The following is a 26,531-nucleotide window of genomic DNA, read 5'->3' as shown; positions in this document are numbered from 1 at the left end:
TTTTTATTCCGCAACCAGAGGACGTTGAAAAAAACACTCAACTTCCAAGATAATACGAGAATAACCGGAATACTACATTGTTTTCCAGGTAACCATTCGGATAATTAATTATTTCCTATTTTTTTCCCTCGTGACACTTCAATAGCCGACATCTCCACCAAAATAATTTGTGGGATAAAAGTTGCGGGACGAGAAAAACTTTTCTATCACCCGAAAACTGAACTCTCGCTGTGAACCCGTTGCTTAATCCAAAAGTTTTGGTTAAAGCATAGAGTGTTTTTTTTTCACTCTCTCCTTCTCTCTCTCTGTCTGTCTCTGAGCTCTATTGCTTCTGAATAGAAGTTTTGAAATGGTCCGAACAAAGTTACCCGCGGAATTCAATTCATAGTTCCAAAAATACAATTTCAATGAATGAAACATTTTTCAATTGATGGGTAATTCACCATCGAGAAGTGAATTATCACTCATAAATGCAGTAAATACTTTGCGGAGAGAAATCTTCTATTCTTCTATGTGTTTGTATTGTAGACTAAAAGAAAAATGTCACAACCTGAAACGCTAGAATTCACTAGAATGGAACCCACAAACGTCTTCTGAAAGCAAATACGTCTTGATTTCAGCCACTAAATTTCGGTGCTGCACACGCTCACCAAAACAATCATCTCAGAATACTCGGGAGATCCAATTAATGAATTTCCTTTCCGTCTTCTGGTCTATTGACAATGAAATTGTCCGACGTTGCACCATAGGTACGCAGTGGTGGGAGAAAATCGAACCTTGAGACTCGACGTTGTATTGCCCGTGGCAGTGGCACAAAAGACAGACAGTCCTCTAATATAGCCCCAGGACACCGTAACGTGCCTTAGTTTCCTCACCAAGAGGAATCGAGAGGAAGTGACTCTGAAAAGCAGATGGTTACCGATTACTCGGAAATAACGACTCACTCGTCTCCTAAAATAATCCCCAGTGTCGGTGGGGCTTCATTTTTCTAATTCAATTCCTTTCAGTTTATCGAATAGCATTGAAATACTGGAGAATCAGAATAAAATATGAAACTCGCGTCGATATCGCATTTTGTCTCTGCGAAAGGTCAGCTCTAATAGTCACATCGACGTAATGTACCTTATAGGAATGCTGACATCTAATAGGGTTTTTCTCCCGGCATTCGTCACTGCATACATTCACTTCACTTCAATAACCTTCAAGCATTGAAGATAAATCTTCCCCATTAATGTGGCTCGTTATTCCACCCCCGTCTACCTCACATTCTCCAAAATTCCTCCAGAACATTATATTCTGAACGTTTAGGACCTCATCTACTTTACGAGCGTCGAGGCTTTCACGACGAAAGGCTGACGACAAAATAAAGCACCATTTCACGATAAAATCTCCCGAAATATAATGGTTTACTTGACAAGCACAATTATCCCCATCTTTTAATCTCATTCCAAGCGCAAAATGTCTCCCGACAACTTGAGACATTCCGAGGTTGAAAGACTGGAAGAACGGGTGGTGGAATTCAATTACTGAAAAGTTGCTGACGTCAAAAGCGGAAACGTTAACTTTTGTGGATTAGCGTTTGAGGCTTCTGGGTTGTCGACCCTTCCATACCGGTCTTTCGTGGTTTTCGGGTTGAAACTGCGCAGCTAGTGATTTTCTGATGAGAGAGGAAGAGAGAGTGAGAAAGATTGGGCGTACAGGGAGAAAGGGGGTGGGGGCGAATGGTAACCACACTGTGATCCAGTATGTCTCCCTTATGGCTTGGAATGATGTATCGTTCTACCCTCGAGGAGACTTGGGATAAGTAATACGAAAGGTGATGCTGCTCGTGCAAATTGAATTCATCAAGTTCACAAGAGGATTTGGCCAGGATTAATTTTAATTATTCTGTCTTCAGCTCAATGATGAAATTGGTTTCTCGGTAATACCGAACTACCACTGGAACTGACTGTTAGAAGTAGAGAAGAAGAGCTAGTTGTTGAAACCCACCAATTAATTTTCTTTGTGTAATAGTTATAGGAGTATAGACTTGAAAAAAGAGATGAGCCAACGGACGTGCGTTAGAAAAAATTGGGAAAGTCCCATTCTCCATTGACGAGAATGTCGAATTTCTCTGAGGGAAATGGAAACAATTCAGTTGATTCTGCGTGAAGCTGTTCAGAAAAGTCCGTTTCTCAAACAATCATGTCTTCCCAATTCATTGAAAACTCCTGATGAATTTCCCATCCAAGTAACGAGTTGGCATCGTTCCTCGAAAAGTCCAGCGTTGTCCGGTCCCGGTTATTTGTGTCTAGACAGTCAGAATCCATCCGGTTTTTTTTTCAGCTAAGACGGACGGAAAGGAGCCCGATGGAAACAAATAGAAGGGAAAAAAATAATCTGAAAACTTACACGCAGAGATGCCAGAGTCGTCCACGTGAATGGAAAGAAAAGTGGAGAGTGAAGTGAGAATACGTATAGAAAGACAGAAAGGTACACTGACCATCAAGTACTCGGAATGCTTCCGGTTTACCTCGAGCTTGTCGCATCGATTTACGTCCCTCCACTGAATTCCCTGTAACAATGGATGATGGTGCACGTATCCTTCTTGCAGTTGAGAAAGCGGCTGGAAGAAATAAAAACCGGAGAGTGGTGCCTGAAATTATCAGGCGTACGTGCGATAAAAGATGACGACGGGAGGAGGGAGGGCCCTAGTGGAAATTCAATCTTCCCATCGATTCGCTGTGGAATCATTGGCCAAGATTACACGTTACGACGAGAGGCGTAAAGGGTGCATCCTCGCAGTCCGCCTGGTAACGTCGAAATTCCCATTTCTGTGAAGTCTACATACCCTTTAGCACTGGTTAAAATACATAAGTTTTCGTAATTTATAACTCATTCCTAGGAGGTGCTATTTTTGTATTTATAAGGAACCTCTCCAGCCGAGAATAAAATTTAATGATCCGGATAGACAACAGATAACAATGAGCCAAGGTTTAGTTTTATAGGACAGTAGAGTAATTATCAGCAGAAAATTGTCTACCTCATCAATGACTACTTCAAGTAAATTAGGTAACGCAAAGCTCAATATTAAATATCACATTTTGAAACTTTTCAGCGAGACCTATGAAAACCATTGCAAAACCTACCATAATCCCACACAAGGAGATGCACTGTCGAAGCACATGTGGTGTAAATTCGCACTACGAATATCACCGTAACATGGAGATGAAGTACTCTCCCCAGTTGCTCATATCATTTGTCAAAAACATGTAAAAGAAATCGGAAACGATTTTGTTCCCTTCCCATGAATTTCACATCTACTCAATCGCATTTATATTCTTCGCAACAATCGTGCCTTAGACGTACAGTTATGTGGGTCTTGTAATGCCGAGAAATTACTCAGCAAAAATTTTCGAGTGAATTTACAAGCTTAGCGAGGAAAAACTGTTGTAAGAGACGGCCAATGGGCGGGGGAGGAAGAACGGTGGAGGGCGAGAGGTTACGCTCGGATGCCTTCCCTCTATAGACTCCACAGTTCTCGTCCGAGGGAAACGAGAAACTCATCCTCATTCATCTTTCAAACGATGACAAGTAATGCTGACCAGGGATCTCGAATTATACTTGTATTTGGGCGCATTGAAAGAACACCACGAATTCATTGCCCGATCGATGATATCTAGTATTCTCAAGGAAAAATGACTAGCAACGAAAATACTGCGACTCAGGAATCAGGATTTCCAATCATTAAGGAGAATTTGTCATAAAAACCAAGAATATTCTTACTTTCCATACCCATTAGCCCCCGATAATTTCGCAGGAATTAAAATTTTGAACCGACAATTTTTGTCCTTCGACTGAATTTAAATACTAAATTCAGTTAAAATCCTCCAAAAAATTTACTGTCTTAAAAAACTATTGCTACACCGGAGAATATTATAAAGAACCACCGACTTGATAGAGAAACTTTAAGTATTAAGAAGTTCTTAAAACTTTAAGGACTTTAAGAAATCTTTGCAACAACAAAGATTGAGTTTTCTGGGGACCATCAGAAATATCCCCAAAAGTATTGCGATCACTCGTTGAATAAATACAAACTATTCTACAACAAATATTTCATTTGAGAGAACTCCATAGGTTTATGCCATACACAGAATACGTTATCGACGAAAGCAAAATTTTCCCGGATAAATTATTCACTTTAATCCATAATATAGATATACCACATTCGCCTTTGTTTTCATACCCTCCCAAATGCGACTAGTGAACACAGTGAAAGGTTTGATTGTCTAATGGAACTTTTTATTCCTCGGGATATTTTTTAATGTTATTTGATAACAGAATGGGATACTCAGAATATATGAAATTCAGAGGTAACCTTTCTATATCACTCACAGGACGACAGGGGGATCGGGGTATGTCGAGCCAGGACAAATGCGCGGGCACAGGAACATGAAACTTTTGAGATTTAGGAACAGTTATTTTTCCAAGTGGTAATTATCATGATTAATATAAATTGATTCTAACAAAGACAAATATTGTTGGACGACTACTGAATTCGCATTCATTTTTGTTCCGAATTATTCACTCGCAAATACAAATATTAACAGACCATTATTTTATTCAAGGTGTCATGTCGTACGTATTGACCCTGACTTCGTTCATCTTCACAACGATTCTCTTCTTCAATGAGTTCAAAATGTGTCTTGTGTCTTTTAGCGTGTGCAATTCGCTTCCCGCCAGCCCTTTATCCTCTAAACTACTAAAACCCATACAACATCCTCATGAAAAGGCAAAAGACTAACCCCCCGGGGTACCTGCCCCGGGCTTTTCAGGTGTGTCAAGGGCCAAGAGTTCTCCTCAATACAAATCCAACGGAAACTTGGAAATCGTCTTGCGTCGTTCGTTGGCAAGATAAACTCACGAGATAAACTGGTGGAGATGCTCTCCCCTCGGGTGGAAGAAGAAGAAGAGGCATGACGGAAAATAGGAGGGTATGAGGTGAAGAGTGAGGGCTTGGGTGGAACCGCGGCGCGCACTGTTTCTGTGTCACATTTGCCCATTTTCCTCTTGGGTCTCCTTCACACTGTACACCTACTTCATGGTACCTACTACTTTACTTTGTCATTCCTCTCTGTGCATCTCGCGCCACTTTAATCGCGCATATAAACTTTCTCCGAGGAAATTCAAGAGTTAACGGAGGGGGTAGTATAATGGGTGAGAAAGGGGTGAAATTTAAATTTGTGATCGTTCATTTTTTTTCACCATTAATTAAATTATTAATGGATAACTGGGAGAGACTGAAAGCGGAGAAAAATTACGTCTTGTGTCAAGTTCCAAATTCGATGGTCATGTTCTGATTTCGAGGCACGTAATAATCAGGGGGGTGCAAGGAACCCCTGGGGCAAAGGATAGACCTTATGAACACTGTGAGAAGGGCTTATTTGAAATCATGAAAAGTTCATACTATATTTCAATTGATTTGAAATAACTACCACCAAATTGAATAATTAGACAGTGATTGTAAAAATAATTAGTCATCAGTTCGTGGGCTAGCAATTCTTGAAAAATTAATCTATTATTCGCTGGAAAGTATGGAAATGCCGGAAAATGTGGAGTTGACGATGAATGAAACTGGTGAATTGTGGCTGACCATTGAACGTTGGAGTCCGGGGGGATGAGGTGGCGGGTGAGCACAATGAGAGTTAAGGTATAACAGGTTGGAATATGACACTCGTTGAAAAGTTCTTTGGAGGGGGAATGGCAAATTATTCGCGATAGTCCTGTAATCGTACCTCGGGAGAGCATTAATTTTATCAACGTCACGTGTCAGAGCCCACTGGCGTTACACCGTGTGGGGGATTCGTGTTTATCGTGTCAGTTTACCCACGAATTCCCGGTAGAAGTGCCATTTTTCGGCATATCTATTCGCATTTGTGGTTATCAGTCTTCATAGATTTGAGTTTTTTTTTATTATTCCGTGTCAATGAGCAGAATAGCCCTTCATGAGGACCATTGATGAATACAAAGCAGGAAATATAGGGAATTAATGATGAATGATGAATTAATGTTTAGAAATATGGTATAGTCTGCGTGTAGTGTCAATTGATGAGCATGAATCAATGTCAATGGTTAATGGGTAATGTAAAGTCGGTAGTAAGTACTATTTGTTATTTGTAAAACGATGCATTTGGAAATATCCGACGGCCTGCGAACTTGTCGGTCGTAAACATTGGGCATCGATTATCGTAATTGGCGATGGTGTTGGCTAGCCTCTCTGCTTCTCCATACCCTTTCATTCTACCAGCCCCACTCTAAACTCTGGGCCGAATGAACGAATCGCGGTCACACGGGGGAGAAATTCATGGTAGTTCGATCACCGAATAATCCATTAACAACTTTGACCAAATTCAGTGTTCGCAACAATATTAGGGAACCGAAACTTCAGCATTGCATTCGGGTGTGGCTGTTGTTTAGAGTGACTGTTGGGAAATTTTATCGGGGAATTTCGTTCAAGGAGAAGACGAAAACGGGAGGAAATGAGTTTTTATTTATAAGTGAATAAATATTTATTTTTTCGATGAAGCGAATTGTTCAAATTTGGAAGTGTAAACGGAGGAAAATTCCTGACAATAATTCTTGTGCTGCGACGAGAAAATAAGGGCAATGTAGTGGCTAGAAAAAATTCCAGTGCTTGCACTGGAAATTTTATTCGGTTGAATATGAATTTTTCTAGAAATCCCCGGAAATATTGTCAGAAATCCCCACAAAATTTATTTTAACCGCATTAATTTTTTTTCACAACCGAGGGATTATGATTTTTTTCCGCAGTCGTCCTGGAATTTTTATGGAAAATTTCTCACCGTGAATGGTACATGTATAAATATGAAAAAGATGGGGAGTTCTTCTGTTCCAGTCTCAATTCATGTCTTTCCCTTAAAAATTCATTTACCTGCGCAAAGAATTGCTTTGCATAATACAATAAGTTTTCTAAAACTCAGGCGTTTCAGGGCATTATCAGCTTGCGATGGAATTTTCAAGATAAAATTTTCCCGTATGCTCTGCAGAAGAGACGAGCGAATTTTTTAACTTGATGAGAAACATTGCCAAGTGGTCAAAGGGCGCTCTCAATTGTCCATCTCATTGATTTCGTTATCACTGTCGAGTATTTATATGTCAGTGCCCAATTTTCAGTGAAATTTATAAATTAATTAATTCCATTGTACGTATATTACCACAAAATTTGTCCCACTTCAATGGTATTAAAAACAATTTGACATGGCCTCTGTAATAAAGTACTCTCTAATAGAGTCTCTCCATAATGGATTCCCAGCTCCCTTTGTCATTTGACTCGGCTAAAACTTTTCACGATCCTTATTAGTCATTCTATCGAGTATAAGTATCAGAGTTGTTTATCCATTTTTGTTCACGAGTTTAGTCTCGCCCTACGCCCCCAATAGCAGTTCATGTCTGTAATGGATGGAAAGACTTTGGGTGAATTCAATAGATGTCCCTCGATGTCAGAAGTCAATCAATGGAGTTACGGGTCCAATCCCCTGTCACTTTATCTTTACATTTGCGGAGAATTAATAAAGAGATCTAACGAAATTGATCAGCTGTCAATAATTAATATACGATGGGATGGGCATGGTGGATATTAGCGCATGTTATTGGTGTCTTTCACAAGGTCCACTTATCAGAAAAAAAATGTTTTCATAATGTGAAAATAGGACTAATGTTATTTTAAGGGATGCAGACCACGTTATAAGTTCCCCAATTTTCGATCAACAACCTAATTAATTAAATTGCATGAAAAATTGAAAAAGTGAAATAAATTATGGATATTCAGCCTCATTAAAACTACATTTGAAACAAAATTTATCAATTTCGGATATTTCGTGGTTTATGAATAAATAATTAAGATTCGATCGTGCGACTCGTAAAGTGGAATTTTGGTCAAATTCTTGTTATAAATGAAAATCGGCTTTAAATTTATCACGACTCCACGATAATCATATTTACTATGGAAAAGGATATTTATAAAATACTTATTGAAAATGGTATGAATTGTCCAAATTAGCACTTCCTTTAATTGTTATATTATTATTTCTTTCTTCGTTAAAAATGTACTTTTTTTAATTTTTGAAATATTTTCAAACAATGCGATATGGAAATTGAAATTCGGCCCTGCAACCTCTCAATAAAAAATTCATGGTCAATGTCTGGGAACGGTCGACTAAAGTGGAAGAACATTTGACAGAAAAAGTCTCTAAAATATTTAAGATCCTTCAGTACTTTTTTCAAACTAACATAATCATCGCCGAGGAATAAAAGTTATTTCGCAACTTTCTAGAACCTGGTCGTGAAAAAAATCAATAATTCGCTTATTTTCAGCTTTACTTGTTGACCCCTTAGACGTTTTAAAATCCTGAAAATGAGTTTTCATTTTCATTCCATCTACTGCCTATCGGTCCATCCCTCAAAAGGTCATTTCCACTCCACACACGCTTGACTTGATTCACCCGTGATTTTTCATTCAACAGAGTTTATCTGTCTGGGAAAGGATGTCTGACCCATTCGAACTGGCGACATCTTGCTCCGATTTTTTTTCATTGAAAAATTATGATCATTCGTGTGAGCTATGGGACACGATAAAGGTGATATGGAGAATGGAGTTGAAGATGAAAATAAAAATTCCGCGCTTCCGTGAGCTTCTGGATAACAGAAATATTTGTGATTGGCTGAGGGTATATTCTCGGTTCTTCCTGTTGTCTTTGTGTTTCGCCCGGAGAATTTCTTGATATGGTATGGCTGTTATACAATTCACATATATGATGGAAAATTCATGCATGAGGGAAAATTTTTACTCACCTCTGGTGCACCTGTACCTTCCGGCTAGAGATGTCTGGAGCACGGTGACCTGAAAGAATACATATGTTAATGTGGAATACCACAGTTTGCATTTTGAACAGATCATGCTGAGGAGTTCAAGGGCATTTTATACCTCCCCTTACACTATCAATTCAACATGATGAATCAATTATTTTGCAACAGTTGAATTCCAAGAGAGAAATAATCTATCTGCCTCCAAAAAAGGTTTAACAGCATCGTCCAGCGGTCGATAAAAAAGAAAATACATGATAAAGATGATTCTTGAATTAACAACAGTTGAACCTTCATTAGTACATGATATGGAAGAATTTGACTCTTTCTAACAAATTTTGTAATATCATTTTCCCATTGATGTTTATGTTGTAAACTGTGTAAAAGAATACTCTTACAAGGGAGGTAAGGAATATTTATTCTACCATGACGTCAAATTCCGTATAAATTAAAATACTCTGGTTTTACCTAGAATCAAACGTGTTCCATTTGTTGAATAATTGAATGTGAATAATAGCAATTATACGATCTGCGAGGGACTAGGTAGATCACCAATATTTCCTAAATTTTCCTGTGCAAATAATGAAAGCGCCCCGGTTTCCGTAATTAAATTTACATGACTTGATCCCTGGAAAGAAACATGCTTCAGGTGATCGATTTCCAAATTGCATAACAAAGACAGTTTAAGAACCGTAATGCCTAGAATTCCGAAAAAAATTGTCACAATTTTATAGAAATGAAAAGGAAAAAAGACCTCATTCTTTAAGTCAAGACCCTTTTTACTCGGAAGTGCTGACATAAGATTTCATTTTGCCCCTTCCCCTTGTCAACATTTGTCAGAATTTCCGGGCCCCTTCCCTCTGGGAATATCCAAGGATCCAATACGAATACTCGAAGATTAATGAACTGTCTTTATCATTATCATACTCGCGCACGCGGCATACAGATCTCCTCCGGCACGAGTTCGAAGTAGTATAATACCGTTCGGGATCAGCCACCCTTTACGACCACCAGAACTCAAAGTTCCATGCGCGCTTCGAGCGTGTGAAGATCGAGCTCCACTATATGTTGGCGCTCCAGCGAGTCAGTTACACGTGAACCATCGACCATGGAATTTCCAAAAAATTTTCATCAATGGGAATCGATGTGCAACTAGTGCTGTGGGAGTGGAGCAATTAGAAACACAAAAATGTTGTCCTCCAATTATTCCCGGAGAGGTGCATTAATTCTTCAACGTTCTCGCTAATTAAAATAACAAATATGTATGGAATGCTGCTGGAGAGCGTCCAGCACTTCGTGCAGGTCAGTACAAAATAAATGGAGGCAAAAATTGAATAAAAAAATAAGAGGGAAATCGCGAGCTTGGACTTTATAAGAATGAAATAATACTTCATAAATCGTGGAAACTTTTCTCCCTCCGTGATTCATGATTATTACCAAAAAATGTTACTGGAAGACGTGTGAATGTGCACGTAACGGTGAAATATCACTTCGTCAGAAGAATAAAAAAATTGAGGTGAAAATTATGGTTATGAGGACTGAGTATTTGTTTTTGTCAGATTTTCACTTGAGAATCTCGAATTTTTTTTTAAGTACTTGTTTGCGAGAAATGGCGATCTGTCTTTTTGACAACTACATTAATGTTCACCAAATAAATTGTTTTTTCGGTGAGGAAATTTTTATTTGATTTAATTACCATATATTTGAAGGAAAAATTTCTATCATTGATATTAGATCATTGACCCGAAGCCACAAAACCCCAATTACAAAGACTCCGGAGTGCAGAGAGCGATTATCGCTCTTTGCAATTCCCTTTCGAAATGAAGCCCATTCATCGCGTAACATAAACGAGTGATGTATAGAAATTAAAGAATGTAAACAATTCACTAATTAAATTCCCAATTTTATTTACAAAATATTTACCAATTTCACGTCTCAGCTTTCTGAAGAATTCGCCAAAATAAAATATTTGAAAATAGAAAATGCTAAAAGATATTTCTCTACACATCTATCTGATTTAATTCAATTATTAAATCTGATGACTAAAAATCTTCTAGGATCGTCAATTGGAGTGTCGTCAATTTAAAAAAATCAACTAGCGCATGAAATTTTTATGATTTCCGTCACGCGCCACTTGTGACTATAAACAGCTCTTGATTCAATTAAATTCATTATTTGTATGCGCATCCACGATAATCAACAATACTTCCGTTTACCCCGTATTTTCCCGAGTTAAATTTTGTTCGTTCTTTTTTTCAAAATAATAAGAAGGAATGCTTGGAGATAATGGAGATTGAATTTGAAACAGTTTATGGGAGTATTGCGTCAACGGAGCGTGCTTGAAATGCATTTGAATGGTCAATCACTCGGATATCGTTGGGATTATTATTGCACTCAGATGATACCTCTGGGCATTACGAGAGTAATGTGATTGACTTAATTGAACTGTCGACAAAATTGATATCGTGACGCAGAGAAATTATTGTTACGTTCGTCATCTAATTTTGGATATGTGAAACTGTTTAAGAATCTGTTTTGATTGTCGGTGAAAATACCTGAAATCAGACAATCATTGTCGAATTTATCAAAAATTTTATTGAGTCACGTACTTTGAATTTATCAGAAAAATTGATTTTATATCATCTAAAATACAATAACATTTTCTCAATTTTTACGGCCACATTCACGAACATAAATTTAGCCTTCAATCAATCCCCTCACTCCAAATCTTTTTCCCAAATACAAAGAGTTGAAATAACGGAGGAATAATCGAAATCTGTCAATTCCTGATAGCCCTCCAATCTAAACTTGTATGAGAAAAAAATCCATGAATCCACCCTCATCACTAGCAATAATGACTCGTCATAAGCCACATAAAAACATTCCCTCATCTTATTTCCCCAGCTGGAGTACGGCGAGAGGATATGGTTGGATATACTTCAAGAAGTGGGCGCGAAGAATACAGTATTTAATACAAGGCAAACATATTCAGACAGTTTGATACCAAATTTAGCTCAAGCACTGGCTGAAAAGACCGGTGATTCTGTTGACAACATGATGAGATTCTTTGGAAAGTGTTTTGTAAGATTCTTCAGTAACCTCGGGTAACTATAATCACTCATTACATTAGGCCTATTGGCCTATGATTGATCACGTTGTGGGGAGATATCGAGCTCCAGTAGGAAATTTGCTCGATTATATCCCGACATAATTCGATGGTTATTGGGGTCGATGGGGGATGGAAATTGGAGTGATACAAACTGAATTTCGTGGGAATGAAATATTCATAATAAAATTCAGTAGTGGACAATTTTTCTATTGTAAGTTTTCTCAAAATCCAACAGAAAAAGTTGGAAAATTTGAGTCCCGAAATTTTCATCCACGAAAGATATCAACAGAATAAATCGTTTGGAAATATGGTACTATAGTTCGAATTTTGTCTTTTTTTCTACCCCCATCATCTGTATTTGAGACATGTCCAGTCTCCCTTGCTGCTCATTATGCCCTAATCGTCGCCTGTACTTTGAATGGAGCCGTCTTCCATAAATTTCTTACCATATTCATTGAATTATTATGTTCCAGATACGACTGTATGATCAAAGCGACCGGTCGCTATTTTTGTGAATTCCTCCAGGGAGTCGACAATATCCACATGCAGATGAGATTCACCTACCCCAACATGAAGAGCCCCTCGATGTATATAACCCATGTCGATCCTCATGGGGTTGTTCTGGTTTATACCAGCACTAGAAAGGGATTCACACAGTATTTTATGGGTACGCTTTGCCAGAAAGTCGAATTCACCTCACTGGAGATGAATAATACTTTTATTTTTGGTGAAAGTTTGATTGTTCGGGGGGAAATTGCTTGTTTTCCAACTTCTCTAGTGATAAGATTCAATGAGGCAGTTCTGAAACTACCAAAATTGGTTCTCAAAATTGATTAGTAGATTGCTTTGATAATAATCCTTGATTTTGCATTGAAAATACTATTTATTGAATGGAGGAAATACTAAGTCTTGAATCAAAAACATTTTTGTAAACGTCAAATAATAGATTTTACCGAAAAAATGAGAAAATTGAATTTTATATTAGATATGAAACGTTCTAATGTTCAGTGGTTCTAATACTTAATTTAAATTCCATCAATAAACACATTGAATATACAAATATCTAAATTATGTCATGTAAATATTTTATTTATGTACTGAATCGGTAAATTACTACTGCACCAGAAATTGCAATATGCTAAGCCACACGAACTCATTAATTACAGGTCAACTTTTCCAAATAGCCAAAGATCTCTACGAAACTAGTCTTGATATTCGTGTATTGGAAACAAGCGATGATCAGCCTGGAGTAAGGCGAGTCATGGTGAAATTCAGGATAGACTTTGATAACCGGGATTACGTGAGTCTATCTAACGATGTTATTAATAATTAATCGCCCCGGGGATTGACTGAGAATATCTTAAAATAGACTAAGGTATATCAAGCCTCCATCTATTTTCATAGACATAATTTCAACTAAATTACCGGTATAGTCATTAATAGTCAAAGAACTTGAATTTTCCAACGATGAGCAGAGGCCAGTGAGGTAATCTTAAACGAATATTAATAGAAACAAGTTCGGGGAGGTTCATAAAAAATTTAAAAATTTCATCATCATTATAAAAGCGACATAAACTAAAATAGCTGTCGTAAACGTCTTTTAACTTTCATTTAATGGAATCAATACCAACATTTTGAATTATGGCTGAATTAATTTGATGCATCCGGATTAAGAGGATTTTAATTCCCTTAATGAAGTTAATTATTTCGTCCACTGCACAACTATTGACATGCATCCGAGCTGATGACATAATTTCCCAATTCCAGATTGCCAAAGTTAATCGAATAAGGACATCCGTCGGCCCCGAGTTATCACCCGTCTCCGGTACTTTGCTTCTTAAGCTATTCCCCTTCGGCATTGTAGTAAATCCCGAAATGAAGTTGTTGGGTGCGGGTGAGAAGCTGTTGGAGGCGTGGGGTGGATCGTGTTCAATATTGAATAAGCACATAAGTGAGGTCTTCAGACTGCGGAGACCCACCGGGGTAACATTTACGTGGGCGAACGTAAGTTGCTACTCGTAATTTGTATTATTCAAGTTCTTTATAAAGATGGGTTTCTATGGAGTTCCTACTTCCGCGGAGGGTGAATTATTTATTCCCTGTAAGGCTGGTGACCATCCATCACTAGGATCTAACTTTAATTCCTAGTATTACGAGTTTAGGGCGGGAAAATTGTAGTCGATTCTTGAGGATTCTATTATTGCTGTGCAGAAGGAGAAATGGGAAAGTAATATTTTTTTAAGTCTGGGAGGAATGGTGGAGAATAAAAGATTTGGAGCTTTTTTATAAATGGAAATTCAGTCAGATGGATTTTCAATTTTGGGGATTCATCTATGACTTCACGTTCGAATAATTTTTATCGAAAAACGTAGTGAGTTCAATGAGAAGTTTTATTGCATTCCAATTTTAAATTCCAGTATTGCTGTACAAAATATCAGAAACCAATAAAGGCTGTAGACAAAATTTTAAATAAACGTCAACAGTGTCTGGAATGTTTAAGAATAATTGCAGATATTAATTTGCTCTAGGTGCGCTTTTTACACTCGGTTATGTTTGAGTTGGAACTGATCAGATTCAGCGAAACTCGGGACGAAAATCGTCCCAAGACACCTGATCCCGACCCCGAAACTAAGCTCGTAAAACTGGAGAGAAGGGGAAGCCAAGGGAGTAGAAATATCCTCCTGAAAGGACAGATGAGATACCTCGATGACATCAGAGCCATAATTTTCCTGTGCAGTCCATTGTATGTATGCACCAAATGTGAACAATTCTATCAGAACTAAAAATACTCTTTGTGTTTTCCTGTGTCAATTCAAAGGAATGAGGACAAACAGAAAATTTATCACGGACGCTTTAAAATATTTCATTATAAATATCGAACAAAAATTCTCCTTTGCAGAGAAATTATGTGTATTATCAAACAATCATTCACCTTTTCTAGGGCAACTGTTGGTGACAGGCGGGGTAAATTTCAAAGTATCGCTCGAAATAGCCCTCACATTCCATAAATTTTATCGGACTAACAGAAAAATTCAATATTCGCATCCTCCGTTCTCCAATATACTGTAAAAAGTATTGAAAACCGAATTCCCTCCCCCGATTATTTGGTTCATGATAGTCTGACAAAAGACATCAATCATAAATTTACAGGATTAATAGTCTTGACGAACTACAGAGCATGGGAATCTACCTGAACGATCTTAATTTCCACGGATTGAGTAAGGAGATGGTGCTCGCCGGCTGGCAACATTGCGGAAGGTATTGCAATTAAAAAATTCTTTCAACTTTATTCATTAACATAAATTGCTAAAGTTTGGGAAGTTTGTGGGCTCTAACATTATTCATCCCAGTTTTATCAGTCGTTACTCTTGTTGTACAGATTGGAGATGATGTTTGAGCGCGAGGAGCAGAGATCAGACGAACTTGAAAACAGTTATGCACTCCTCGATCGATGGAAGAACAGAACTGACGAATTACTTTACTCCATGATTCCACAGACTGTGGCTGATCGATTGAGGACCGGGGTCAGTTCCCTCAGCACGTGTGAGGTAATGGGAAATTGATTTAGGCTGTTGTTTTTGGGGTTTCCGGTGGGGTAAGTCTGAGGGAATACCTGTGAATTATGAAAATGAACTGTCCTTTTGTTGATTCGTTAATTATTCAACCCCATTAACTTATTCAAACAGAGGTATTAAGGAGAAATATCGAGTGAGAAGATTTATTTGTTCATTGTGTGAATGGAATTTGAGGAGATTTATGAATTTCATGAAATCATCTAAAGAAAAATGGTCAGAATTGAAATGAAAGAATGAACTGGGTCATCTTATTTCAGAGGATTTTCATCCATTCATAGAACTATCTCATTTCCAAGGTAAATAATTCTCCATAGAGTAATTTTCATATTCCTTCTATTACAGTCCTTCGAATCCATCACTGTTCTGTTCTGCGAGTTATGTGACTTCGATCATACCACTATCGAAGAAGCCATGGACATCGTATCATCAATGAACGCAGTTTTCACGTTTTTTGACACCCTAATGGACGAATTCAAAGTCTACAAAGTAAAAATACATTTGAATTCACTCAATGATTAATCACGACCACAAATAGACTACAAAATTTGTCATTTCGTAAATTATAAATGGCTTCAGGTGGAAACCGTTGGACGTGTCTACATGGCCGCCAGCGGGGCGCCGGACCGTACCAAGCATCACGCCAGAAATATAGCTGATGTGTCAGTGCAGCTCATCACACGGGTGCGCTCCCTTCAATTACCCTCGGGGGTTGATATCAAAATTCGAATAGGTGAGTGGTAGCCCGGAAAATGAAGGGAACACAATTCTGATGGATTTTGTCACATAGAGAGGGAAAACTATGTTTCCATGTGCGAACATATATTTCGATGCCTTTAAAAATTGTATACTTCATCCATGGGGAAAACTCAGTATGACAAAAAATCTCTTCAGGAGAACATATAATGTTTTCGCAGAACTAATTTTTTCAGCCAGTGTACACGTGCGCTCTCTGCTCTTTTATTATTTCCGAGGTTTTTCTCTAGGGATACATTCAGGACCCGCTGTCGCTGGAATTGTTGGCCTGAAATTACCTCGATATTGCTTCTTCGGGGATACTGTAAATACTGCTTCTAGAATGCAGACCACTAGCTTGGTCAGTATAGCTAAAAGATACTTGAACTGAATGATCCAGAATTCTACCGAAGTTTATCCGAAATTATCATAATTTTCTCATAGAACCCGCTTCTCTATTCCAGCCAGGAAAAATACACATTTCACCAGACACTAAGGCCCTTCTGCCACCAGATCTCTATTACACGGAATCACGTGGGATTCTCTCGGTCAAGGTAAATGTTAATATTCTCTAAGACAGAGATTAACAAACATTGGGGCTACATTGTCCCTTCATATTTCAATACTTTTATATTTTATTTGAAGGGCAAAGGCAATATGGAAACATTCTGGCTCTACGAAAAAGCCTCGAATCCACCGAAAACTGGACCGAAGGCCATTTCATCGATTTAACGCCCGAAGCCGGAGTAATACATTAAAAAATCATTCAAGCACCACATCACACGATCACTATCAATCAATAGTACCATCTCCTGAATGTGCCTTGAAGATACTACAGCTTGTACCGATGAATAAAAATAAAACAGAATCGTTGAGCTTTCTGAATGTCTTTAATAACTTAATCATGAGTATGAGTTTATCCTAATAATCCTCAGATCTAAATTAAGACCTCCGATTAATTGCCAGTCGAACAACGACACGAATCTTTGGTTCTGAGTTCTATCCACGTTATGTATCGATTGACTCGTGCGTAAACACCCGGATACCCCGGGGCGGCGCAGCCCTCGCCCCACGAGACTACTCCTGAAATGATAAGAAAATGAATATCAATTGAATTACCTTGAGCCACTGATCAGAAAATGAAAAGATACCAACCGACTATTTTGTATGTCTTGCCATCAAGTACGTGAAGAGGGCCACCACTGTCTCCCTGAAACCGTAATGACTTTAGAACTCATGTCAAAGTGATTGTATCGCTCGACTAGATTCCTATGATTATTGCTTGAGGGCTCCGAATTTCACAAATTCGGAACTTGGGATATCTCCATTCATCCCTTGAGGGCACACTCGTGATTGGGAAGAGCGAAGAATCTGATGTAATTGCCTTGACAAATACGCGAGACAAAAACGACTAAGTAGTATTGACATAAAATTTAATTTTGTTTGCTTCAGTGCTCTATCACTGGTGTAATTTTGTTATGATTCTTTGGCATTTGTCAAGGAGACCATTTTTGTCTCCCTGAAACCAACGACTTTAGAACTATGAATGCTGCTTTAAGACTCCGAATTTCCAGAAGTCGGAACCTGAAAGCACTTGTACGGTTGCCTTGGGGGTGTGACTAGAAAGTGGGAAGGGACGAGAACAATCGGTTTGGTCTAATTTAGGAGGTAATTAGGCGGGTCAGGCAATCGTACAAAAGGATTGAAGTGTCGGAGTGACATTACACTCTGCTTGATCCAACGCCTCTGACGGCCCTTGGACATCTGAGCTTTCCATTCCTTTCCTTGCCCTTTCCGTGTAATTCTCATGATCATTTGACTCCCCTGACGGGGCCTCTCGCCTCTCCCCACAGACTTTCATATGGTTTTACTCGCCCTCAGCCCGGTTCGTATTAATCGACAAACAACGCTCATCCCCCTCACGAACATATCACTTCACTTCGGGGAGTCAACTCCCCCGAGTGAAATCATAAATAGACTACTGTATCAAAACTAATATTTACCTGACACGAGTCCTTTCCACCCTCGGCATATCCAGCGCACATCATGTTCTCCGTTATTTTTCTGGCCGGATATTTGGTGGCACGACAGGCAGCATTCGTCATGATGGGTACCACGACTTCCTGTAAAGTGTCGGAAGTAGAACCTGATTCCACCGTAGCTCCCCAACCAGTAACAATTCCATCTCGTCCAGCGTAGGTCGGTCCTAAAATGATATTTATGAAGGCATTCCATCGTTTTGGCTCCTAGTCGCTTTGTTAGTACCAACCCCGGTCAGCCAAACAAGCGGGTCTCATCAGACCCTCGAATATTATCCTGCCGTCGATCTTTATCAGGGCAATGTCATTGTTGTAGTTCGCTGTCGAGTAGCTGCCGTGTTTAATTATGTCAGCTACTCGGTAAGTGGTTGTCTTAGCGACTGATGTCTTGTTCCTGTTGTGGGCACCTACTACTGCTCTCATCTGGTTCTTGTTGAAACTGAACGTGTGGAAATATAGTTGTTAAGGACTTTTTCATCTTTTTCCCCTCATTGTTAAACAGCTTATCAATCTTGACAGACGAATTTCGGTAATTTTTAATGATGCAAATTAAAACATGCAGCGTAAACATTCTAGATATTATGGTACTGCTAGTAATGATGTTTTAAATGAGACAGGAAAAAAGTCTTGACTTTGGTGACTTGTCCTTCAAATGATTGTCAAATGTCTTGTTTTTACCGATCCACACAATGGGCCGCTGTCAACAAATATCGATCGCTGATTATCGATGCTGCACAATAGAACTTATTGTTGTAGCTGAGGTAAGCGACCCAAGGGTACTTGTTCATCCCTGCCTCGACACCACCCACTATCCGATTAGGAGGGGCTGATAATCCGCATTCTGGTGAATGAACAGACGATCTCTTAGGAATGTTATAAATAAATACTGGGCAGTGACCTGATGCTTACGGCATTTGGGGCAATCCCGAGGGTCCACTGGTGATGGTTTTGTCGTGGTAGTCGTGAACGGGTTGGGTAACCAATCAATGAAGTTCTTATCTGGTAGACCACCTCCTGCATAGGACTGAGTGCTGTTCCACCTTGAAACAACGATCGGTTCACGAGGAAGAATATCTTTATCTGGCCTTTCCATCGGATTCTTTTTCTCTTCAAATGTTTCATGAATCATTGGGTTGTGATTCTTATCAACAGTGGAATCATCCAATTGTTCAAAAATCGGCTGTACCCCAGGCAATGCAGAAGCCTCGCCAGCCGGTTCCTTTTCAATGTTATCAGCATTTATATAGATCTCGGGAATCAGCACATCCTGTGGAATAACCCGAAGTCAGTGAACTCAGGCTGTCAAAATCACTTAAAAACCGAGCCTCCGTTGAGTTATGGAAGGGGGTCAATGGTGTTAGATGAATGTCAACACAGTTAGAAGGTAAAGCAGGACAATGCTCTCAACGATGACTGTAAGTATCCGATGATAACGAGAAGGTCACCTTCGAGCCGGCAACCCCCAGGTGCTCCCCAGGGTCAAGACCAGTCAGGCTCGATTGTTGGTGGAATTTCTGCCAGATGTCCTCTGGTAACACCACTTTCGGTCGAGATCCCGGAATGAGATGGCCTTCGGCGTCAAATAAACCAGCGCTCGATGACAGTTCGATGATTAACAGTGTCAACACTCCTATTGTCCTCTTCATATTGTATGAATTAAATTAATTGACACAATCACTTGGGTGTATTCACAAACACTTGATAGTCTCGCACAGCCTATCCACTTCGACGGTCACTTTCACACAAGCCTTCCTCATCGATACGACATCGTTATTTATACGGAATAGTGGACGAACGGGTACAACCGAGTGAAAATTTAGGCTAGCAGTATTTTTCAATTCATGGCTTAATTTAATTTCCATCAAAGTGAGATATCAAGAGGTATTTAAACAAACGTTATCAGCGAGTGCTGAACCACCTGCTGAAGGTGTCACGCGACCGAGCGATAATTATCTAAGATTTACAGAAGATATTCCGTGTTTAAATCGAGAGCTCGGATGGATGGAAATTTTTTGCACAAAAACCGAAATCTCGGTCTGTGACCTGGTTAACTCGACACACATCTGAGATAATTGGTGGTCAGAAATTGCAGGCAATTTTCATTGGTCGAGATATTCATTACAATTAATTACATGTCATGAATTTTAACGTGGAGTCATTATTTGAATTTCTTATCGCGACAATTGGGCGTTTAAAGCGAGATAACAGAAGCTGTTGGTATTTTTTTTCTTGGAAATACAATTGTTTTAGGACAATCACCGTGGCCCGATGTACCTGTAAACTCGTAGTTAGCAGTAGGTCAAGGTATATAGGTCACAGCACCCTCATGCGGGTGTCAACGCTGCGTCGCGATTTGCTTCATTGTCTTGTACGCATGACGAAGCTGAGCCTAAATGACGAGTTTTTATCGTGGAGCCTTGATTTATATTTGGCCAGGGTCAAGTTGGGGAATGGACTGTGAGTCTTACATGCTCATCCCATTTAAACAATGCGTTCCTTTGAAAGGAAGAGACGAAGAGACGTCTTTGAGAAGTATTGAATTCTTTTTGGTCAATGTGGTAATAGAGAAGATGTATGAATGGTAGTATTAGGTAATGAAATATTTCCCGGACGATTGGAGGCATAACAAAGGAGCAGGGAGGATGGAGATATTGCATCAACACCATGTCAAAGATACAGGAAAAAAAATTATACAAAAAACTTAACAAGTCAGGTAATCATACTTTGACCTAGATTTTCAGCACTGTTTCATCCCATATCGCAGAAAAGATACGAAAAAAGAAGTGAACTGTTCTCCGCTGGTCCGGGAAAATTTACTGAACGTGAGACCAAATTATATCGAAACTGTAAAATTGAACCTGCACTCCACCAAAAATTATTCCAGTGAACGCGATTGCTCCATATTACGCATAATTTTTCTGTAGTGGAGAAGAATTTTTTACTGACTGCGTTTGGTTAAATTCAATTTACATTTCTCCCCATAACCTTCAGATGGGTACCAGAAAAAAAAATACCCAGTTGCTATCTTTCACCATGAAAAGCATTTCTTTAGAATGTCTTAAATTCATTTATAGTTAAATTTACGTCAGAAATCGATTACATGGCTGAACAAACACCATTTCAGAAGGCTCAAACAATTTTAATTATTAATTTATAATTCAAGACTCTTGTAAAGAAAATCGTTCTGTGCAAAATGTGATTCCCATAACACTGAATATTTATGATTTTTCCAAATTTGGTGACTGAAAATAATTTCAATGAAGGTTTGCAATAAACGACAAAAGATACTTGAAAATCGTTCAGAAAAAAGCTACAAAAGTGTCTCGATTTCATGCCAAAGTTTCTCTGACTGCGCCTGGCAGTTCAACTTATGAATATTGTCATCATCATCCTGCTGAGGACAACGAGCTACATTCTATTGCCTCCTTGCGACATCTTCAACCTTGTGCCATTGACGACGATCCACATCCTGTGGTCATAAAACAACTCCATTATCGATAGACTAAGTTTGCTGTAGCTTAGCAAGGTAAAATAGTGTCACTAGTAATCTCACGCCTACCCTTGAGGACGATCCACAACATTCTCGAATTCCTCGAACATCCTAATAGACCGTTGAGCAATTACTCCTGTAGTAAGAAAACCAATTCACTACTCACCTGAGTAGTTTTCATTCATCATAGATGAGAAAAAGGCAAGTGTTCCCTATCTGAACCGCATCCTCCTGCGAATAGGGACACGTACGATCGTTTCACGGAGGTGAAACCGGGGAGTCAACACCCCCGGTCAAATGCCTCTTACATAGCTGCCTGGGGGGTTGATGGAGATGATTTGGGGCGGAGGATGTACACGTGTCTGATGTATACGAGAATTCAATTATTCTAGGGGTGAGCTTGGGTATGTCATCCTGTGTATCCACTGGATCGAGTCATTGTCAGCGACAAGGCGACCCGAATTGATAGAATGACGGAAAATTCTTTTATATTCAAATCTGTCATTTGTAGTACCTGACGGAGTTACTAGTCTCTTTTACGAATGATGCTGCAGATTCAACCATTTTCAATAATTATATTTGTCAATCAAATCATGTAAGACAAATAAAACAATAACTCTGCGTATTCAGAGATAATTAATTAAGATCCTCGTCTTCAGTAATTTCAATAGCAAATCAATTTCTGATGAAATTATCAGCATGGATAAATTTATAAGGCGAGTATTACACCCTAATCAGGCTTTGAAAATTAACAACTATTAATAATTCAAGTTCCAGATACTGTCACATTAAAAACGAAATGAATAAATTTGTAACTGTTCCGAGCAAAACATTTTTATGATGAAGAATTTATTGTTTAGAAATTATCATCAGAAATTTTTAATTTTTCAAATATTGAGAGGTGTGTTCTCTACATTCTCGATCGTCTGTTAATCTGAAGGGCCCGTCTGATTTTCTATTTATTTAATAATTTCTCAAATTCAAGTTGATAATTTAGTGTATGCACCCATGATTTGTGTCATGCACTTGGTGAAGCAATCTCCATCATCTCCGTACAACACTGATCTCCCGGACAAACGAATAACGAAGTGATCGATAAACCTCATCAAGAAGAAAGTGAAAATATTCGACAATGGAGATGCAGGGGTCCTCCCAGGATGCAACTTTCATTTTCTCTTACGAAACGCGCGACACTTTGGTACCGCAAAAAAATCGGTGTTTGCATTGATGAATGCGTGGGAGGGCGTGTAACCAATTGTGGAGTGAACAATGTACCAAGTGTAACTGAGTAAGTTCATTCTCGAATAACATTGGCTGTTGTGGTATATTGCAACATGTCTCGAAGCCGATCCATATGATTCCATGGTAATACAAACGTTGTATGGTAATGGCCGGGGGACAAGAATGATTTAAAGGCATGGCGGCACATCTGCCAATGCAAACGCACCGGCCAAGGTGACGCCCCACCAGTCAGTACAGTTTATTAGTTATAATTTACTATAAAACGGCAAAACAGTCTGGCACGTCCACTTTACAATCGTCAACGGAAGTTGAAGGGTATCGGAAACCCGGTCGTGAGTCTGCCCAAGTTGACGTTCAACCTTTCTAGCGAGAGCTTTTCCCGGTTATTATGGGTTTCGTTAGAGTTACTATTCTCTGTGCTTGTGCTATCTGGTGGCTCAACGTTTGTGAGACTTGGGCGCTAACGAGTTTGGTAAGTTTATTCCGCGAAAACTTCGTCGAAGCCGGATTAATGCTTGCCATTCAGGACTGATACGAATAATTAATTTTATGACGAAGATTTTACTGGAATGCTATCATGCAGCTGTTAATTTCCAATTAAGAAAATCTGAGAATCTCTTTCAGTTTTGGATAAATAACAGTATAAGTTCAAAATTTTTATAGTATTAATCAAACTGGCAACTTGAACGATGGGATTTTTTTTTGTTAATATTTTATATAATTGCAGTTAAATTTTTTACAGAATCGAAATTTTTTCAAATATTCTTTGTGGATGGATGAATGATTAAAGTTTTTGAATAATTCGAATTATGATGAAGTGTCCGAAAACTCAGGGTCAAAGGAAAGCTCTGATGTTGAAGGACAAAAACAAAAAAGCGATTGAGTGGAGAAAAACAACCAAAGGGATGGCATATCCTCAATTAATCTAACCATGATGATTTAATGTAGCTTCAGGTTATCTGAAATATACTCGGCTGCCAATACTTTCTCCGAGAAAAAAATAAAAGAATATGTTCATCAGAGTAACAAAATAATGAGGGGTCTTCGTCAATGAATTGGAAATTCAACTGTAATTATAGTGAAATAAATTCCACCGTGTGGATTTTAGGGGAGATATAGCAGACTCATCTCACCGGGATCCGATAGTCCGAGACGACTGAATGCTACCAACCGACAGTCCATCGATGATGATGATCTAGAGCCGATCGAGGGGGATAATGATAATGATGGAAATCCAGCTCCTGCCGCTTATCCGAAGAGTCCGGAGTTTTGCAGTGATTGCGGTGGGTAATTACTGAGTAAATAAGATGGTATATAAAAAATGTTTGGAGAAAAGCTAGTGAAGGTAGTTACTACTAGTGAACAGTAGTTAGTTAATAGTTGCGAATTCTGGAAAAACATTCATATTTTTTTTGTAAAAGTTTTTGTATCCTCTAAATTCGTAATTTCCGCAAAACAAATGATAATTTCAAAAGAAAACTACAAAGATTTTTCATCGAGTTTTTCAATAAATTAAATTCTTCCAATACTTCAACAGAAATATTTCTGACGATCAAGGCAAAAATTTAATTTTCCTGAAAGATTGATTTTCCTTCTATCGAGATAATTAATTTCCCTCAGTAAATCGGTTCCCTTCCGTTGAACACTGGCACGTGGAACACATAGCTTTTTCCGGAGTAAATCAATCATAAGGTTTCCACATTAAATATATAAAATAAACGACAAAACGTTTGTATATTGTTGCAGTTTGTGGAGCCAGTAGAAGACAAAGAATAGTTGGAGGGAATGTTGCAAGTTACCAAGAATTTCCCTACGTTGTTGGAATGACGAAAGCGGGTGAATTCCACTGTGGGGGAAGTTTAATTACCCGTCGTCACGTACTCACCGCAGCTCACTGTTTAGCCAAGTAAATTAAACCACCTAGATCGCCATTCGCAGGCACTAATTATTCTAACCCTCGTTATAATCCATAGATTCGACAGTCGAGAGTTCACTCTCTACCTGGGACTCACGGATATTACGAGCCGAGGTCCTTACGTTGTTCGACGGAGGATCAAGAACTGGAGTGCCCCGGAGGATTACAATGGCTTTACTCTGAATAATGACATCGCTGTTATCGAATTGGACAGACCGGTAGCGCTTGATGGGCGTGTTAAGACGGCTTGTCTCCCAGAAAATCGTGAGTCCTCACACCAAATAAATTAGGTTTCGAAATTAAGACTTTCAGCCCTTCTTGTTCGACCAGTCCAGTTCAAGCCGGAGCCGGATTTATTAAACCAAATACTTCGTTATCGTCAGAGTGGCGCATCTCATTTTCAGCTTCACATTTTTCAAATACTTCAATCATCATCATTCATTTCTCCTATTTTCACTTTTCTTCTAAATGTTTAGGTGCTATTGACTACACAGGATCTCTGGCCACCACCATCGGATGGGGCAGGACCCTTCAAGATGGTGAAACAAGCCAATTCCTTCGCAAAGTCCAAGTCCCTGTTCTCTCCGATGAAGAATGCGCCGAGTCTAGTTATCCCGATTCTCGCCTGACTGACAACATGTTTTGCGCTGGATATCTTGAAGGGGAACGAGACTCTTGTGGGGTAAGCATCATCGACCGAGAAATCGTCAGAATGAATATGGAAATCGACCGAGAAAAACTCTTCTTTCCAATTCATTCATTGATTCATCGCCCCTCCCTCTTCCTCTCTACAATGACTTCAAAATATTTTCTAACTCATTAAATTTGACGCAGGGTGATAGTGGCGGTCCTCTATTGGCTCAAGCCCCCGGGGGTCATCTAGAGGTTATTGGTAAGTGTTAGTCGAGCTCATCGAGTCAATAATGAAACTGTGGGAATCAATTCATTATCGGCCAGTTATCAATTAATATTTCGCAATCATGAGAGGTTGAGAGATATTGCTGCAAAATTCAGATGAAACTTCAGTCCCTTCGCTATTAAATTTCAATCCGATTCACGATTTCATTATCAATTCACAGGACTTACATCTTTCGGACATGGTTGTGCCCAACCAAGATACCCGGGTGTCTACACAAAACTGACGAACTTCCTCGGATGGCTGAGAGACCAACTAGAAGGTGAATGCATCTGCCCATCCCCTGGTCAACTATAATCCGACGCCCTAGGATTCGCTATTAATGACAATCTAGTCTCATTTTAAATAAGTTTAGTCTAACGGAAGACGAATGGAGATTCTGTGATTACTGTGGTTGATTGATAGTTAAAAATGTTACCAATAAACCTGTTCAACAATTCAATCGCTCGTCTCATCGTAAATCTCTCCAAAAATGAATGAAAGATGGGATCGCGGCATGACGGGGGCCTTCATGATGCACATTAATGAGTGATGGTAATCGGGTCAGTCGACAGAAAACGTTTTGCTTTCGACGAACGAATGTAGGTTAGTGAAACCATCGAACCGTTACGCACAATACCTCGGTTATACCGATACCAACGGAAATATCGG

At 39.0% G+C, this 26,531-nt stretch overlaps 2 protein-coding genes across 10 annotated transcripts in view; one reads left to right on the top strand and one right to left on the bottom strand.

Moving 5' to 3' along the window:
- Positions 1 to 26,531, bottom strand: part of LOC135167414 (lachesin) — a 310,790-nt gene that overhangs the window by 253,729 nt on the left and 30,530 nt on the right. For 8 of the 9 annotated variants that reach the window (XR_010299853.1, XR_010299852.1, XM_064130636.1 and 5 more), the window contains exon 2: positions 8,851 to 8,899. The exons of the other annotated variant lie outside the window; for it this stretch is intronic. The gene's annotated coding sequence lies outside the window, so the exon portion shown is untranslated. The remainder of the gene's footprint in view (positions 1 to 8,850; positions 8,900 to 26,531) is intronic. 9 annotated transcript variants of the gene reach the window in all.
- LOC135169589 (uncharacterized) lies at positions 9,841 to 26,401 on the top strand. Its single transcript, XM_064134755.1, has 47 exons — positions 9,841 to 10,164; positions 11,767 to 11,966; positions 12,445 to 12,638; positions 13,138 to 13,271; positions 13,739 to 13,975; positions 14,500 to 14,714; positions 15,122 to 15,229; positions 15,351 to 15,519; positions 15,889 to 16,032; positions 16,123 to 16,276; positions 16,530 to 16,639; positions 16,743 to 16,832; positions 16,924 to 16,992; positions 17,108 to 17,186; positions 17,404 to 17,460; positions 17,566 to 17,654; positions 17,731 to 17,745; positions 17,944 to 17,946; positions 18,132 to 18,239; positions 18,292 to 18,450; positions 18,579 to 18,677; positions 18,820 to 18,846; positions 19,074 to 19,078; positions 19,470 to 19,693; positions 19,738 to 19,966; positions 20,138 to 20,363; positions 20,515 to 20,774; positions 20,888 to 20,908; positions 21,309 to 21,312; positions 21,481 to 21,512; positions 21,602 to 21,791; positions 21,926 to 21,945; positions 22,049 to 22,174; positions 22,467 to 22,527; positions 22,668 to 22,731; positions 22,793 to 22,895; positions 22,952 to 23,095; positions 23,223 to 23,280; positions 23,417 to 23,521; positions 23,868 to 23,932; positions 24,004 to 24,061; positions 24,158 to 24,332; positions 24,796 to 24,955; positions 25,023 to 25,228; positions 25,441 to 25,646; positions 25,799 to 25,856; positions 26,044 to 26,401. Exons 1-47 carry the CDS (start codon positions 10,123 to 10,125, stop codon positions 26,175 to 26,177), a joined length of 5,436 nt encoding a protein of 1,811 aa, XP_063990825.1. The 5' UTR covers positions 9,841 to 10,122; the 3' UTR covers positions 26,178 to 26,401.

This window comes from Diachasmimorpha longicaudata, chromosome 1 (assembly GCF_034640455.1).
Source record: "Diachasmimorpha longicaudata isolate KC_UGA_2023 chromosome 1, iyDiaLong2, whole genome shotgun sequence".
Lineage (NCBI taxonomy): Eukaryota > Metazoa > Arthropoda > Insecta > Hymenoptera > Braconidae > Diachasmimorpha > Diachasmimorpha longicaudata.
Note: the sequence above shows the minus strand (reverse complement) of the source record. Positions and strands in the feature narration are given on the sequence as shown.

Bases quoted from the DNA above. Each gene is read 5' to 3' on its own strand.
- LOC135169589 (XM_064134755.1), top strand. From the start codon at position 10,123: ATGTATGGAATGCTGCTGGAGAGCGTCCAGCACTTCGTGCAG. The intron at 18,451-18,578 runs GTAACAATTCCA...GGGTCTCATCAG, and splicing joins CCACCGTAGCTCCCCAACCA to ACCCTCGAATATTATCCTGC. The intron at 23,096-23,222 runs GTAAGTTCATTC...AATGATTTAAAG, and splicing joins AATGTACCAAGTGTAACTGA to GCATGGCGGCACATCTGCCA.